At 37.3% G+C, this 18,231-nt stretch overlaps 1 protein-coding gene across 2 annotated transcripts in view; it reads right to left on the reverse strand.

The window, feature by feature from the left end:
• Positions 1-17,688, reverse strand: part of Col14a1 (collagen, type XIV, alpha 1) — a 165,507-nt gene extending 147,819 nt beyond the window's left edge. For both annotated transcript variants that reach the window (XM_013032216.1, XM_013032215.1), the window contains exons 1-4: positions 17,561-17,688; positions 12,067-12,183; positions 9,327-9,470; positions 6,406-6,495 (exon numbers count right to left, since the gene is read on the reverse strand). In XM_013032216.1, the coding sequence (XP_012887670.1) occupies positions 6,406-6,495; positions 9,327-9,470; positions 12,067-12,183; positions 17,561-17,648 (439 nt within the window). In that variant the 5' untranslated portion in view covers positions 17,649-17,688. The remainder of the gene's footprint in view (positions 1-6,405; positions 6,496-9,326; positions 9,471-12,066; positions 12,184-17,560) is intronic.
• Positions 17,689-18,231: the final 543 nt, after the last annotated feature.

Genomic DNA, 18,231 nt, shown 5'->3' on the forward strand with positions numbered 1-18,231 from the left:
AAAGTTGGCCTGTGATGGGCATTAACATATATAATTTCTAAACCAGGTACCAGTGTTTCACACCTGTAGTCTCAGCTACTCCAGAGGCTGAGATCTGAGGATCAAGGTTTGAAGTCAGCCAGGGCAGGCAAATCCAAGAGACTCTTATCTCTTACCAGCAAAAAACCCGGAACCACTTCTGTGTGTGGCTCAAGTAGTAGAGTGCCAACCTTGAGTGAAAATGCTAAGCAAGAGTCAATGGACCTGAGTGCAAGAACCAATATTAACACACACAAAAAAAAACATAAAATGTGCATTCTAATATTGAGGTGATATTTTGTTTTTTGTTTTGTTTGAGACATTTGTTTTGTTAATATATTTGTTGAGACATATTGCTCAGAACAGCCTTAAACTCATGATCTCCCTGTGTTACCCTCCCAAATGCTGGGATTATAGGCATAAAACTCCATGCTTGCAGCCATACATTCTAATATGACTATAATTACTGGATTATCACAACTAATTCTTGGGAATTCCTGTGTTTCAGATTTTTTTAATTTAAATATGAGGGTATAAGAAGTGAAGTGTGTGTGTGTGTGCACGCGCGCGTGCGCGCTTCCACATGCATGCACTCAGGGCCTGGGCACTGTCCTTGAGCTTCTTTTGCTCAACACTAGCACTCTACCACTTGAGCCACAGCTCCATTTCTGGCTTTTTCTGAGTAGTTCATTGGAAATAAGAATCTCATGGACTTTCTTTCCCTGGGCTGGCTTCAATCCTCAGATCTCAGCCTCCTGATTCTAGGATTCTAGATGTGACCCTCCAGTGCCCAGCAAAAGAAGTGAAAACTTTTGAAGGGACATCAATGAGAGTATATGCCAAGTAATTCTTATTGGGAGCAGCAAATCAGACCAGCTGTCTTTGGAAAAAGAATTATTCAATTTAGTAAAGGATTCTGTTCCAACATATTCAAAAGTATTGAATATTCCAAGGCAAGAGTCATCAGCCTTATTCTGAAAAGGACAAGAGAGAAAATATTTAGGTCTCTGCAGGCTATATGATCTCAGTTGGAATTACTCTTGCAGAAATCCAGCCATAGGTAATTCTGCCATAGGTGAGCATAGATGGATTCCAGTAAATCCTAGACAATTAGATTTGCCCCATGGACTATAGTTTGCTGACTTCTGGAAGGAATAACAAACTCATCTCATAATTTTCCCCTAAAGTGAGAGTTCCAGGACTCTTACTTCTTACTCTGAAGAGATCTAAAAATAATGATAATGAAGACCAGTAACCTTAGTCTAAAAATAATCATTAAGAGGAAAAGAAAGAAAAAAGTAACTCTATGCTACTTCTCTTATCTGTCTCATAATCTTTTTCAATCCTGTTATGCATTCTTATGTAAAACTCCAAAAATAACTAGAAAAGGCTGTTTGGAAAACAATGGAGAAACCGCTACTTGTGTACATGTGCCAATATTGTGCTCAAAGGCAAATACCATTTTTCTTTGTAGAACTACTTTTGGATTATTGAAGAAACATGTACAATAGATTAAAAGCAAGCAACTAACTGCATAGCAACTTCTACTACTGTTCTTAGCTCTACATATAAACTAAAAGTCTAAAATTTGTGAAATATTTCTGTTTCTGAGACACTATCAATAAAGACTCTTATACTAGAAGGTTAGAGGTTTTAAGGAAAACAAAGAGCAATACACTTTGATGTGAATCATGGGCCTATTACATCTTGGAAGAGGGATTACATTAAATTTTTCATTAACGTTCAAAGTAAGGAAGAATTGTCTATCTCTAGTAACCTCCACTAACGCTCTCCTACCCCAATCAGCTTCCTAGGATCCTCAATACTTCCCTGAATTGTCACTATTACTCAGAACTTAATTCTCAAGATAATTTTCTAGTTGGGTGCAGTGGCTTACACTTGTAATCCTAGCTACTTGGAAGGTAGAGATTGGGAGCAGCATGGTTCAAGGCCAGTCTGGGAAGAAGTTCATCTCAACCTATAAAGGCTAGGCTTGGTGGCATGTACTTGTTAGCCCAGCTAGGTGAGGAGTATAAATAGGAAGATGCAAGCAAATAGGGCTATAGATAGGCAAATCCAAACAGAAGGAGGACCCTATTTGAAAATAATTAAAGCAAAATAACTAAAGGCATGGCTCAAATGGTAGAGCATTAAGCTTGAGACACTGAGTTCTTTCAAACATCCAGTAACCTCACAAAGTCCTGTCTCTGCACAAACCTCATGCAACCCTCCTCATTCAACCCTCCTTGTGAATGAAGTCACCTTTATCCCCAAAATCTCCTGAGATACCTTCCTCCCTTATTCAGGTCCTCATCACTACAATAAATACCTACAGATAGCACCTGCCTGACAGTGGGTGTGGAAATATCCCTCTGTGAACATGTCTTCAAGGAAGCACATGGACTCTGAATGCATGCTCCTTCTCTAGATTTCCTTAGTATTTATCAGAGAACATGCCAATATCCCTCAATTTCCCATTGACCATATCTTTGTTTTGAATTCATGTGACTCAATCCTAGGTTTTGGAAGAGCAAGAAAAAGGTGCCATCAGGGAAAGAATAGAGAAGTTCAGACAGTTTAGGAACATAAAACTATGGCTTAAAAACAAAAAACAAAAGAACGCTGAACCAACCGCAAATCAATACATAGACAATTGATTTCATCTCAGTCTCTAAGTACTGAATGACAAAATATGCTAACCTAAACTTCAAATTGTAAAATCTCATATAAAAAAAATATAACAAATTCTGCTTTTACAGATAGAAACACAAACAAACCATAAACTAATGACTTGTGGACTGATGTATCGCTAATAACACTTTCCTGGGTATTCAAGGTTAGTTTGATCTCCAGTACTATCAAAAGAGAGGGGAAATTAAACAGGGAAGGGAAGGTAAAGGGAGGGAAGAGGAGAGGAGAAGAAAGGAGAGAAGAGGAGAGGAGAGGAGAGGAAAGAAGAGGAGAGATGCTGCTGAGAGGTTGGTTCCTAACTATTATGAAGTATTAGGTAAGTAAAGCTAAGAGAAAGTTATAAAGGAAGTAATACTTCTTTTTATTATCCCTTATTTTACTTTTGACCATTTCAGGGTTTTACATCCTCACAAATTAACCTAAGCATTCAAAAATTCATAACAAGCAAATAGGAGAGAAAAAATTAATGTAATAACTGTTCAAATCTAGATTTATATGCTCCAGATTAAAAAACCACAAATATTGAACACTAATTAATGGATTAGTTTGTCTGTCAGCTGTGTCTATAGATTAGCAAATCTACTGATTCCTTTGATTGAAAATATAAGTAGATGGCTTCTACAGTACTGGGAGCAAGCCATGTTTTCCACTCTCTCTGAAAGAAGTTATACATATAAAAGAAGAGTGGACTTGAATACTGAGTGACAAAAGTATAAAATAATATATAATAAAATAGATTGACAGATAGTGATAGACAGATAGTAGCATGACACCCTAAAATCAGTATACATTTTTATATTGTGAGAAATCGTAAAGTTACTGATTAAGCTTAGGCTTTTTAAGTTAGATCTTTATGGGACTTGAATTCACCCCAGGACCTGGGTGCTGTCTCTGAGCCTTTTTCTACTCAAGGCCAGCACTATACCACTTGAGCCACAGGGCCATTTCCTGTTTTTGAGTGGTTAATTGGAGATAAGAGTCTCATGGGGACTTTTGCTGCTCAGGCCAGCTTCTAACCGAGATCCTCAGGTCTCAGCCTCCTGAGTAGCCAGGATTACTGGTATGAGCCACCAGTGCCCAGCCAGCATGTTAGATTTTTTATTACAATTATACATATCAGTAGAGAGTGAAACAAAGAGAAACTTTGTTGATTACAAGTAAATCATACAGGAAAAAAAAAGATGATAGGAAACTTGCAAGGTGGCAGAAAGCACAAATAAATGGAAATTCCAAAATTATGAATAACTTCAACAAATATAAGCAACAAAAGCCCCCAAATAAAACAGAGATTGATGGAATATTTTGATGCCACTCTCTAGGGCTATAGGTACAGTGTAAGTGGTAAAGTGTTTGACTAGCATGTTCAAGGCTCCAAGGCCAATCCCCAATACTTAAAAAAAAAAGGCCACTAAATGTTTTTTACAAAGATTACTCATTTAAACCCAAGGAAACAAATACAATGAAAGTTAAAGACCAGAACAAAGATGGCAAAACTATATGAATCATTCAGAAAATAATCTGAGGCAAATATTGAATTACTAATGTAAACAAGGATAATTACAAATAACACATAATAAAATTCATTCGGAAAATGTAACATTGTATATGTATCTAAGTATTTAAAGGAAAATTACCAGTTATAGTAAGAATGGGTAAACATTAGTAGAGATTAAAACATATTTTTCTTAAGAACATGTGGAATGTTTTTTAAATTGAACACATTTAAGTATTAAGGTGTCCTAAGAAATTTCAAACAATATTCTTTTACACCATGTTCTCTGATTACATGCAATAAAAAGTTAAACATTGACAGCATATAAATACGTTTTAAAATCGTCACATGTTTAGAAATTCTAAACATATTTTAAGTAACTCATGGATTAAAAAAGATAATCTGGCAGAAATTATAAAATAATAATGGTATATATCAAAATCTACGTGATACAGCTCAAGCAGCCTTTGGAAACTTGCAGATTTTAAAATGCATATGACAGAAAAGAAGAAACACTAACAGTGAATGACATAAGCATACATCTTGGGAGGCTAGGAAATAAAAATATAATCAATTAATAAGTATTAGATATAAAAACATAAAGAAACTACAAGGTAACAATAAAAAGATGAATATACTCAACTGAAAAACTTGACTTTGAGATGTATAATCCAGGAATATTCTACCACATGCATAGAAGGAAAGGTATCCACCAGTGTGATAGAAAAGGTTTTGTATGCAAAATATTTAGAAGACTTCTTAAAGTATTTTTTAGAATGACAACATGAAAGAAAACTGAACAAAAAAATCACTACTAGATGTATAAATGATTAGATCATTCCTCATCAGAAAAATGAAAGTCAAACTAATAAGGTGTATTGGGAATTTTGGTAACATTGAAGATTTCACATGTTGGAAATAGATAGAAATAAACACTGCATGAAGGGTAAACAAAGGAGGAGGCTGCAATGCTTGATAAGAAATGTACTCATTATCTTGCCCATGTAATTGTAACCCCTCTGTACAGTATGTTCACAAAAATTAAAAATTAAAATTAAAAAAAAAGAAATAAACACTGCAGGGCTGGGAAGGTGGCTCAGTGGTAGAACACTTGCCTTGCATGCTCGAGGCCCTGGGTTCGATTCCTCAGTACCACATAAGAAAAAGCTGAAAGTGGCGCTGTGGCTCAAGTGGTAGAGTGCTAGCCTTGAGCTGAAGAGCTGAGGGACAGTGCCCAGGCCCAGAGTTCAGGCCCCACGACCAGACCCCCCCCCCAAAAAAAGAAAGAAAGAAAGAAACACTGCATCCACAGTCTGCTATTTAGCTATAAATCTAGCAATCTATAAATCCTTTAACCTACAATTCTGTAGTTGAAAATATGCTTTATGTAGCATGTTTATGATAGTGGGAATCAGAAAACACCTATAGTCATCCATAAAGGGACAACTGATAAATACTAATAATATACTCCACGGATAACTATCTGGTCATGTAAAAAATGAGAGCAGATCATTTGAGGGGTTGGGTGGAGTTGGAAGAGATGAGGAGAATGATGGACAGGATGGCAAAGATCAAGATGCATTGAACTCATGAACTGATACGTTAAATGGAAGCATCTTTTACAACTTTTTATATATCATTAAGTAAAGATAATAGGAAAAATGAGGTGTACTAATAATCAAACCTAACACTACTCAAGAGTAAGCAACATTTGAAATATTTTTTTCTTGTAGCTACACCATTTATCCTGAAGAAGTCTGCAAGGAAATCTTACTCTTCACAGGTACCATAAAGAACGAGTCATAGAAATGTGGATATCTATTGGTGTGAGATCACAGGACTGAGCTTAGAAGTGCTTTGCTTTCCAGGAGACACAGCGTGGATGTGTATAATTACCATCCTCCTGTACATCATGACAAGGGAAGATCTTAGAATGCAAAAACAATACAGAAAATAAGGAACATAACGTGACAGGCTGCATGTGTACGCTTGAACATTCATAGAAAAGTGACGGAGAGGTCACAGGCCCAAGTGTTGACAGCTATTATGTGTGAGGAAGGATGGAAGGGGTGGAAACAAGCCCAGGGTGAGTTTCATAGTAGATTGTATTACTCTGCTAATGGGACCCACAAGTGTGCACATGTGCATTGTCTGTGCACTATACAAACCGACTCCCAAATGAGCTCATCAAAAAAATATCTGACCTTCTGGTGAAGATGGTTTACTCCCATTTCCTCTGTCAACAACCTTGACTCGGGGCTTGGTTGAATCTTTTCTTTTTTCTAAATCTTTAACTGCAAAGAAAGTAAGAAACACAACATTGTAAGTGAGCAGCTATAAGAAAATACTCACTGATGGGCTGGGAAGGTGGCTCAGTGGTAGAGTGCTTGCCTTGCATGTCTGAGGCCCTGGGTTCGATTCCTCAGCACCACATAGGCAGAAAAGGCCAGAAGTGGCGCTGTGGCTCAAGTGGTAGAGCGCTAGCCTTTAGCTGAAGAGCTGAGGGACAGCGCCCAGGCCCAGAGTTCAGGCCCCACAACCGGACCCAAAAAAAAAAAAAGAAAAAAGAAAAAAAAATACTCACTGGATTGTGCAAAAATCCCTGCAAGCCCTGAAAGTATGCATAGACTTAGAGCACTAAGTCATCCTCAAATATGAAGATTGCTCCTTTTTATTTTCAATCTTGCCATAAGGAATGAAAAGTAGTAAAGGCTTTGGTGTAAGTATTCACTGTGGGCAGATGTGTCAAACAAATTTAATCTTTCATAACTGCTATAACTGGCATGATCATTCACAAGGAAATGAGAAAGCAGGAGAGTAAAGCATATTTCATAAAACCAATAAGCATCCCGGCACCAGTGGCTCAAGCCTGTGATCCTAGCTACTTGGAAGGCTGAGATCTGAAGATCACAATTTGAAGCCAGCCTTGGCAGGAAAGTCCATGAGACTTTTCTCTCCAATAAACTACAAAAAAAAAATCAAAACAAAACAAAAGCCCAAAGTGGAACTGCGGCTGAAGGGGTAGAGTACTAGCCTTGAGCATAAAAACTCAAGGACAGCACCCAGAAGCTAGGCCTAATTTCAAGCCCCAGGAATGGCACCAAAAAAGAAAGAAAAAAAAAAAACAGAAGAAAAGCTTTACTTAATGAAGAATCCAAATCATTCAAGGCTTTGCCTTGAGCATCATTTTCTTGGATCCAGCTATGGGAACCTCAAGGCAGAGAGATCAGGCTTTAGCTCCAACCCTACAGGGAGCAAGCTGACATGGAAAATGGAAAGAAAGTCATGCAAAAATATTTTATTTTTATTCTAAGAAACTGCTATTTGAGGAGAACAAATCCCTCTATCCTGCCAACAAAAATAACCTAGCTAAAATGAGAGGTACTTACATATAATTTATCTGTTAACCAGTTAGCTTGCTTCACTGCCATTATCCCACAGAGCTGAGCAAGCCACACACAAATGGATTTCTTTTCAATGTGTTTTGAATAAGTAGTTACTAAGGAAGCGTTTTAGGGTCTCCTGTGTTTCTTCTTGCTGCTTAGTTAATAAAATGTTTGAAACAATCACAAAACCTTCAGCTTCAAGTGAATGAATCATAGTCTTTTTCTCCTCCTACTGCTACCCAGAGGCTTTAAGAGAAGTTCTTTCAGTCATTCCATAAGCCAAAGAGGCATGCAGCTCCAGTACAAGGAGACAGAGGGCTTATTTATACTGAAAATAAACTAAAACCTTTTTCTAGAGCTCCTGAACAATGTGAGTCTCAAAAGAATGTAACAGTGGGCTCATATCTATAATCCTAGCTGCTCAGCAGGCTGAACTCTAAGAATCCAAGTTCAAAGCCAACTTGCCAACCTTAGGCAGATAAATACAAGAGACTCTTATCTCCAATCAACTAGTAAAAAGCCAGAAGTGAAGGTATGGTTCCAGTGGTAGAATACCTGCCTTGAGAAAAAGCCAAGGGAAGATCTCAACTCCCTGAAATCCAACCCCAGTATACTCTCTCTCTCTCACACTCACACTCACACACACACACACACACACACACACACAATCATAACTTTTATATCATCTGTATGTCCTGCAGACAGGGAGATTTGTCAAATGTCTCTGTTCAAAAATTGAAGAGGAGGTAGCAAATTAGCAGTTTTGCTTGGTTTCTGTTCTTTTTGAAATCAAAAAACATGTCTCCCAACATTATGTATACTCAGCAGAGGGAGGAAGAAAGAAAAAGGTAGGTGTACAAAGTCCAGATATAATATGATTGTATACAGAGCTCCAGGATCCATGACCTCCCAGACTTTTGGATTGACTTTATGACAAGATCAAAGAAGGTATTTTCTAAAATAAGGGGAAAAAATATTGTTTCTGGTCAGTCATGGGGCTTCAACTCAGGGCCCGGGCAATGTTCCTGGGCTTTTTTGCTCAAGACTAGTGCTCTACCACTTTGAGCCACAGCTCCACTTCTGGTTTTTAGATGGTTCATTGGACAGCACCCAAGCCCTGCGTTCAAGCCCCAGTACTATCACCAAAAAAAAAAAAAAAGCTACTATTGCCTTATCATATAATCAAAGAGAAAGCTCTGGAGGTACATTGAAGAACTGTCTAACCACAATGGAGGAGACAATGTTAAGGCATTTAAAAGCTAAATCTTAGCCAGTGCTGGTAGCTCACACCTGTAATCCTAGCAACTTAGGAGGCTGAGATCTCAGAGTTGCAGTTCAAAGCCAGCCAGGGCAGGAAAATTCCTGAGACTCTTATCTCCAATAAACTATTCCCCAAATAAATCCATAAGTGGCACTGTGGCTCAAGTGGTAGAATGCTAAGCTGGAGTACAGAGAAGCCCAAGGGCAGTGCCCAGACCCTGAGTTCAAGCCCCAGGATCAGCAAAACATTAATTAGATAATTAAAAGCTAAATCGTAAACAATGGATGGGAATACAACAATGCTGGAAAAGAAAAGGCAGATATTGGAGTGATTCATACAAGGTTAGATGAAAGATCTTTCAAGATCTCTGTAAATCTAAAAAAGCAATTAGGTAACCCCTTAGAATATTATACCACAGCCTCAAATCTAGTCTTAGGACACAGCCCTGGATATAACTTTAACATCTGTAAATACATACTTCTGAACTGCCCTTGGGCTGGCTTGCTTTCTTTGTCTTTATTGTATGCAATGAGTTGAACAGTGTAATTCTGCTCAGGCATAAGACCCTGAATAATTGCTTTAGTTGCAGTATTCTGGAGATTCAGTTGATTGGTTTTTCCCCCTGAAATAAAACAGAAAGGTAAGTCAATTTCAATATATAAGATTAACTATATGTGTTAAGAAATTGTAATCATCAACAATAAAGATTCAAAAAAACAAAAGATGTTTTTAAGATGTACTTTGGTTACACATATATATAGACTATGCAGCATAATGTTTCACTAGACATCAAAAATTAAATAAATGCACTCAAAAATACATAAAGTCTTGGAGGGATAGGTGGGGTCAAGAAAGACAGGAAGAGCTGACACTAATCAAGGGGCATTGTTCTCAAAATTGTTATGCTGAATTGAAACCCCTTTGTCGAACTACTTACAGATAATTTTTTAAAATAATATATTTAAAGCAAAGTACACATAATGATATGCAAGTGTACAGCATATAATTATAATAATAGAGAGCTGGGTGCCAGTGGCTCACACCTATAATCCTAGCTACTCAGGAGGCTGAGATCTGAGGATCAAGGTTCAAAGCCAGCCCAGGCAAGAAAGTCCATGAAACTCTTATCTCCAATAAATACCGGAAAACCGGAAGTGGTGCTGTAGCTCAAGTGGTAGAGTGCTAGCCTTGACCTGAAGAGCTGAGGGACAGCGCTCAGGTCCAGAGTTTAAGCCCCACGACCACCACCACCACCACCAATAATAATAATAATAATAATAGAATTTCCATTCTCATTTCAGCTATGTTTTTATTAGATAACAAATTGATATCTACATTAGGTAAAAAGGCATTTACAAAAGTCTGACAAAACATACTATTGCTTCTATAATCCTAAGGAAAATCATAATGTAAGACTAGAAGATACCTCAATATCAGAAGCATGCTTCATGAAAAGCAATTACACTTGAAAGTGAAGCATGAAGCCAAGGGCTGATGGGTCGTGCCTGTAATCCCAGGCAGAAAGTCCATGAGATTCTCATCTCCAATTAATCACCAAAAAGCAGAAGTGGAGCTGTAGCTCCAATGGTAGAGAGCTAGCCTTGAGCAAAAAAAAAGCTCACTCACATCAGGACCTCTGGGTCCTTGACTTCAAGCCCCAGAACCAGTACAGCCAAAAGAAAAACATAATAATGATAAGGTAAAGGGAGACAGGAAGTGGCCGAATGTAATTAGCTAGCCATGCTAAGGTTTTTTTCCTCTAAATCCCTAAAATCATTCAAAGCATCCTTGGGACGTGGGCAATTCTGTTATCTTAAATCTGACCACCACTCACTCAGGAACCACTTAACAGCTAGCTTGATTCATTAAAAAAAAAATCTTCCCTCACCATCAAATTAAATTGATATTTAATGCCTTCTGGAAAATATTGTTGGTTAAATACTGATCTGTCATGCAAAACTTCTGATTTAACTTTATTTCCTTTATTTCAGCTATCATAAAGTATACCAAGGAAATCTTCTTAATATGTACTTCACACTTAAAAAAAGATTTTTAGAAAACCTTATATAAGGATCATATGCATATATACACAAACATACTAACTACAGTATGATATTTTCAGAGGAGAATTTGAATGGTATAATTCTTTTGAACAACTAACTTATAGTTTAGTAAAATGAATACTAAATCAAAGGAAGAAGAGTAGATAAAGGAAGAGAGGAAGAGTGAGGAAATAATATATAATATATAATTTTCACATGAAAATGGAACTAGGAATTGAGCCATATCTCCAGTCCAGTTTATTGCTAAGTATTGTGGCAATGGAATCTCTTAGACTTTTCTGTGTAGGTTGGTTTTGAGCCACAGTCCTACAATCTCAGCTTCTTGAGTAACTAGGATTACTGACATGAGCCACCAGTACCTGGCTCAATTGAATTTTAATTCAAATTTTCTGCATATAAATTTTATATTCATGACCATGATTTAGTTTATCATTTATATCAATGTCTACTTAGACTTTATAGTTATAAAATGACTTAATCACCTTCTATCAAGTTTATTAGCTATACTATAATTTTTTAGTATAATTTATTCAAGTAGTCATAACTATTTGACACCCACATGTATTTTTATTTGGTCCTGGGACTTGAACTCAACGCTTGAGTTTCTTTTGTTCAAGGCTAGCACTCTACCACTTGAGCCACAGCTCTATTTCTGGTTCCTTCTTTTTTTTGTTGTAGTTAATTGAGGATAAGAGTCTCATGGACTTTCCTGCCCTCTAGCTGGCTTTGGACCACAATCACCAGCCCACTGAGTAGCTAGTACTACAGGAATGAACCATCAGTGTCCCGCTGTATTATTATATTTTTAATATTGTTTTATTATTTTTTTTCATTTATGTGGCACTGAGGAATTGAACCCAGGGCCTCATGCATGCTACACAAGGACACCACCACTAAGCCAAAGTCTTTATTCCATATTGAAACATCGTATGACTTTTTGATCATCTGAAATGTTGGCGGAAAGAGAATTAATCACAGTGAACCCAGGAGTCACTCCTTGATGAATGATACTTCTTGGATTGGTGGGTAAAATGTCAAGCTCAAAATACCAAATAAAACAGAAAATTTTGGAATGATCCTAAAGCAACCGTAGATTTTTAATTAGTTATGTATAAAAAACTGCTAATGCTCTAGAAAACACAGTCGATTTTTTACCTGAAGTTGGTGTCACAAGGAGTTTATATCCACCAAATTTCCCTCTAGGAGCCTTCCATGAAATCTGTATGCTGTCATGAGATAGCATGTTATATCTTAACCTTGTGGGCGGAGCCACTGGAAAGGAAAAACAAGGTCAGTTTAAACACGGAAACTTTTTAAAACTTCATTGGTTAAGTTGAAAAGTCAGGGCAATGTAATCAAAAAGACTTCATCAGCTTCAAAATACATTCTTTCTACACCCCATTAATGAACTGATCAGTTTGAGAAATAAGATACACATAGGCGCATTTGTTTTTCACTCAGTGGACACCCATTTGTCCAACAGTCTGTCCTGACAAATCTCAGCTTAGTGTCAGAACTAAATACTCTAGTGTGGCTTACTCATTGAAGCCAGCCTTTGAAAATGTTTTTACTATGTTTTGAAGGTCATTTTCTTCCTACTTGGAACATGGGAGTGTTTCTAATCTACTCTATGGGGACTACTTTATGAACATCTTTGGGTTTTTCACTATGCTGATCAATATTTTTGCTGACATGCAATTTGAGAAGGTAATTATAGATACATGCTAATAAGATGTTGACTTTTTAACAAATTGAATGATTATAAAAACATTCTGGATCAAACTAAAGATAATGTTGTAGCGGGTGCTGGTGGCTCACGCCTAGAATCCTAGCTACTCAGGAAGCTGAGATCTGAGGATTGTGGTTCAAAGCCAGCCCAGCAGGAATGTCCATGAGACTCTTATCTCCAATATACCACTCAGAAAACCAGAAGTGGCACTGTGGCTCAAGTGGTAGAGAGCTAGCCTTGAGCTGAAGAGCTGAGGGACAGCACCCAGGCCCAGAGTTCAAGCCCCATGACAGACAAAAAAAAAAAAGATAATGTTGTTTTGTAAAGTTTCAAGAGTAACTGATCTATATCTGTCAGATATATACATATATCATGTATATGAATTAATATTTGATCTTTTTTGACAGTTCACAAAAATGTACAAATAGATCTGTTGACATTTTGTGTAAGTCATTCAAACTTTCAATCATACCTGGTACTTTCTATAAATGTTCCAGAATTTTCAATGAAATGCTATACTATGAATGTTTTTATTCTGTAGTATATCTAAAGTAACATCAAAAATGAAAAGCTAATGAATAAAAGAAAATTTAGCTCCGGTAACCTATCTATACCCAGATTTTCTTTCTTGGTTTAGGTGTATAGGGAAAGGAAATGAACATTCTCCTAAAGAGCTAAATGGAATTAGGCATGGTGGTTGATGCCTTCAATCTCAGCACTAGAGAGGTTGAAGCAGGAAGGCTGAGTTTTATTTAGATCCGCCTGGGCTACATAGAAAATTCAATACCAGTCTGAATTACATTTAGCCAGACTCTGCCTCAACCAAAAATAAATACACAAAATTTAGAAAGGATGTGGCATAAGATGAGGCTTGGGAATTTGGTTTCCAGTTTTCTCACTCATTACTAATTCACCATTAGCAAGTGATTATTTATTCCAAATCCATGGTTTCTTTATTTTAAAAAAAAGCTTTTTGAGAAGGATAGACCCTCATTTTAATAGAATAGTGGATATGATGCTTTAAATTTGGTGCTTGCTAAATATTTGTTGTCCTTCCTTCTCATTTCATCCAATGGCTGAGTTAAAAAAAAAAAAAGAGCAGGGCACTGGTGGCTCACGCCTGTAATCCTAGCTTCTCAGGAGGCTGAGATCTGAGAATCTTGGTTCAAAGCTAGCCCGGGCAGGAAAGATCGTGAGACTCCTATCTCCAATAAACCACCAGAAAACCGGAAGTGGCGCGGTAGCTCAAGTGGTAGAGCGCTTGCCTTGAGCTGAATTGCTGAGGGACAGCGCTCAGACCCAGTGTTCAAGCCCCATGACCAACACAAAAAAAAAAAAAAAGAAAGAAAAGGAAAAGAAAAGAAAACCACTTATATAGCTGGGCACAGGTGGCTCACACCTATAAATTTAGCTGCTCAGAAGGCTGAGATCTAAGGATCACTATTTGAAGCCAATTCCAGGTAATAAAGTCCATGAGACTCTTGTCTCCAATTGACTAGCAAAAACAAACAAAAACAAAAACAAAAACCAGAAGTGGAGGAGGTGTGGCTCAAGTGCTAGAGTGCCAGCCTTGAGGGAAAAAAAGCATAGGGACAGCTCCTAGGCCTTAGTTGCTTGAACTAAGCACTGGTGCAAAAAGTGAGAAGAAAACAAAAAGAAAGAAACTCATTGAAATCCTCATGGCAGTAGTTAAATATGTGACCTTGCTGCTCAAGACCCATCTGTGACTCCTCACGAAATGGCCACCCTGCTCCTGTGGAGGGAGAAGCCACCCTTCACTGAGCTAGATGAAGCTAGAACTCACTAGTATACAAACTATCTAGTCATCCGAAATAAGTAAACACTGATGGATACAATCTCTTCCCTCAGTACCACCAATAAATAAATGAATAAATTAACAAACAAAACAGTAAATAAATAAGTTTTAAAAAGAAACAAGTACTCTCAAGCTATCCTTTCCCACATAAGTAGAGAGTGTATTGGGAGGCAGAGATTTCCATTCAGATGAGCACAGTTATTCACAAATAGCCAGATCCTATCTCAAAAACCAAGTGGGGGGAGGGAGGAGGGGAACTAAGGCGAAATGGACTAGAGGGATGGTTCAAATTGGAACAGTACCTGTCTAGCATGTGTAAGACTCTGGGTTAATTCCCAGGATCACAAAGATAATACCAAAGTACTACCATTTGACCTTTTCCCAATAGATCATGTCTAATGTCTACGTAAGTTTTAAGTATTTCCACTATCATTGAAAGAAAATCTTGTTTACAAAGTTCCTACTTCTTTTAAGTTTTTGCCTTTGCTGAAAAAAAACATTGGGAAGGAGGAATGCTAGCTGAGGAATTTTTGAAAGACACACAATTGTGGAAGACACTGGGCCTTGAGCCAAAGCCAGGGCAGCAAAATTGACAGAAACCCTGTAGAATGTCATGGAGAAATAATTAGTCTTATCTCATGGAACAAAAATTTGTGTATATTTAATAGCAGACCCATGATTTATTTTTTTTCTTTTTGGCAGAACAAAAAAAAAATCTCTCTCTAGTCCATCTACACTGTGCTCAACTTCCAGTAATAATTATAAATGCTTCCACGAACTGGACTTAAAAGTCAATCTGTGCCAGTTAAAATTGCAATTCTTTAAAAAAAAAGTGTTAAAAAAAAAAGAAAAGAAAAAATAGGGGTAATGTTTCATTACTGACACACACCCAGAACCCAGAGGCCCAACAAACTCATCTTGGCAGGGAAAAGTCAGACTTCCTTAGCAGAATACCTGCCCAAGAGGACACCTGTAAGCCTGTGAACCCCACCCCACCGGGGAAGGAAGGGGAAGATACAGGCTTAGACTTGTTAGTCAAAGTATAGAATGTTTTCTAGACTTGCTGTGTTGTATTGTGCTTTGAAATGGCTCGTTTTCCTTGAAAGCCAAAGAATCGCATTGTAATTATTCCCATGGGCAAGAGAAAATGTTGTTAATGTCATACCACTGAAGTCTCAATATCAAGCATCTAGGAAATCCTACTCCACAGTCTACATATGAAGTGGATCATTTTCCATTGTTTCCTTCCTTCTTTTCCTCCCCCACTTCTCAGGTCTGTTTAAAGCCTATTGTTCTGACAACCAGCAATCTATGTACAGATTTATTTCTAATGAAATATTCACATTTGTTTCTGAAAATAATATGTGGAGGAGGGGGGCAGTACTGGGGCTTGAACTCAAGGCCTCTGGTCCCTTAGCTTTTTGGTTCAAGGCTCACCTAAGGCTTTTTGCTGGCTAATTGTACATAGGAGTCTCACAGCCTCTTCTACCTCAACTGGCTCCACAAACCTCAGATCTCAGCCTCCTAAGTAGCTAGGATTAACAAATGTGAGCCACCAATGGCTGGCATTTCTGAAAACACTTGTCTTTTTTTTTTCTTTTGTCAGTTGTGGGACTTGAACTCTGGGCCTGGGCGTTGTCCCTCAGCTCTTCAGCTGAAGGCTAGCACTCTACCACTTGAGCCACAGAGCCACTTCCAGTTTTCTGAGTGGTTTATTGGAGTCTCACAGAGTTTTCCTGCCCAGGGTTGGCTTTGAACCGTGATCACCAGATCTTAGCCTCCAGAGTAGCTAGGATTACAGGTGTAAGCCACCTTTCGTATGTAATAGCACCCTGGTTTTCATCTAAGAAACATGGCTACCTCCTACTACACGGAGCCTGGCTCCTGTTAATCAGTCACACGTCCCCAACTCAACACATAATCCAGGGTAGAAAAGAAGGAAAACAGCACAGTAGTTTTATTCCAGTGACATGTTCTATAGAAAATAGTCATTAATCCCTACAGGCTGCATCTCAGGACGTTCCCACCTATCTTTTCATGATTGATTACTGAACTTTTCTTTTAATTATAATACTGTATTCGCTACCTACTAGAAATAAAAAGTTAGCCAGGAAAATGTTCTTTTTAATTATTACTCCATTCAATTTCTCATAAAACAGTGCTCATTGTAAGGAGGCAGTGTGGTGTTCATGTATTTGGACTTTTCTGTGACCCTCAATTCTGAACCCTACAAGTTAACGTTTCTAAAACCACTTTATCACATGTGCTCTCCTTGTTTTGTTGGTGAGTATTTTATCACCATACTTCAGTCTCTGGGTTATTCCCATGCCTCTGATAATGTCACTTTTCATATATATGTATACTTACTCAGGGTTAGCACCATTTTTGTGTAAAGGGCTAAGAAATAGATATACTGATTTTTGAGGACATATCTGTCACAACCACTCTACCCTGCCATTATAGCATAAAAGCAACCATGGGTAACATGGCTATGGCTAAGCAAATATGTGTGGCTGTGTTCCGATAAAACTTTATTTATAAAAACAGGTAATGGGCTGGATTTGGCTCATAGATGTCTGCAGTCAACTACAAGAATTATGTACAGATATCAGTAATACAAAGAGCTGATTTCACAAGCTAAGTTTAAAACAAAGTAAATTATTATTATAAACATATAAACATTACATCAACAGTCTCTGCCTGTGTTGATCCTTAACTATCTTTATTTGCTACATTTTAAGAAATGGAGAAATTTAACTAGCTATGACATGGTAGAAATACTTTGTCGACGTGGATGCTGAAGTTCTTCATTAAGAGGATTGTCTTGGTAACATGCAAAGCTGACTTTCACTGATTGTGCTTTCAAAAACTTTTCAGAAAGCTGTTTAAGCATCTGCCACAAATACTATGGTATTACTGGTGATGTTATAACCTTTGCCAAACTTGTGTATTTCTATAGTAAAAACAATCAGAAAAATAGGTAAAGTCTAACCTACTTCCTTCCTAAACATGTATTTGTACCAATGATAAATAAAAATGATGATAGTATCCAGACAGCTAGACTCCCCAGACTCTACTGTTTTTTTTTTAAAGATTTCAATTACCTTGACCCTGGACAATGGTGCAGAAATAAGCAATTGCCACAAAAGCTGGAATCAGCCAGTATCGCATCTTGCACTGGAAAATCTTCATTGTATTTCCTGTCTTTTACATGGGGTGTAGCAACTACCTGGAAATACAGAGCACAGGAACATGTTGAGAGGACTCTAAATAAGTATGCATCATCTTCTGGGACAGGCAAATAAGCCAACGTGGATTTTCATTGTCAGGAAGGAATTTATTCCCTAGATTATTATATAATCCCACAATTACCTAAATAATAATAATGATCTAAAAATAATTATCTAAAAAATAAATAATACAACAAATTATCTAAAATACAAAATGATGGAAAACTGACTTTTGAGAATAGTCTGTGGCGTTTTTTTTTTCTTAATGTTTGAGAGAGAAGCTCAGATTGTACTATGTAGCTCTTCTATAAGGACATAAATTGTATAGTGAATTTTCCAAGTAGATCTAATATATCCATAATAAACAATATAACCAATCACTATGTCCTTTCTAGTCATGTACTTCTTCAATATTTAATCACATAAAATTCAATCCTACTATTGTCTTATACTGTCTACAAAGTTCAAAAAAAGAAAGTGTTTAATAGAGTCTGAAAAAACACTTTGTGCTCATAGTAAATCCATTAATCAGTTTTTCTTTTATC

This window comes from Dipodomys ordii, unplaced genomic scaffold (assembly GCF_000151885.1).
Source record: "Dipodomys ordii isolate 6190 unplaced genomic scaffold, Dord_2.0 Scaffold151, whole genome shotgun sequence".
NCBI lineage: Eukaryota > Metazoa > Chordata > Mammalia > Rodentia > Heteromyidae > Dipodomys > Dipodomys ordii.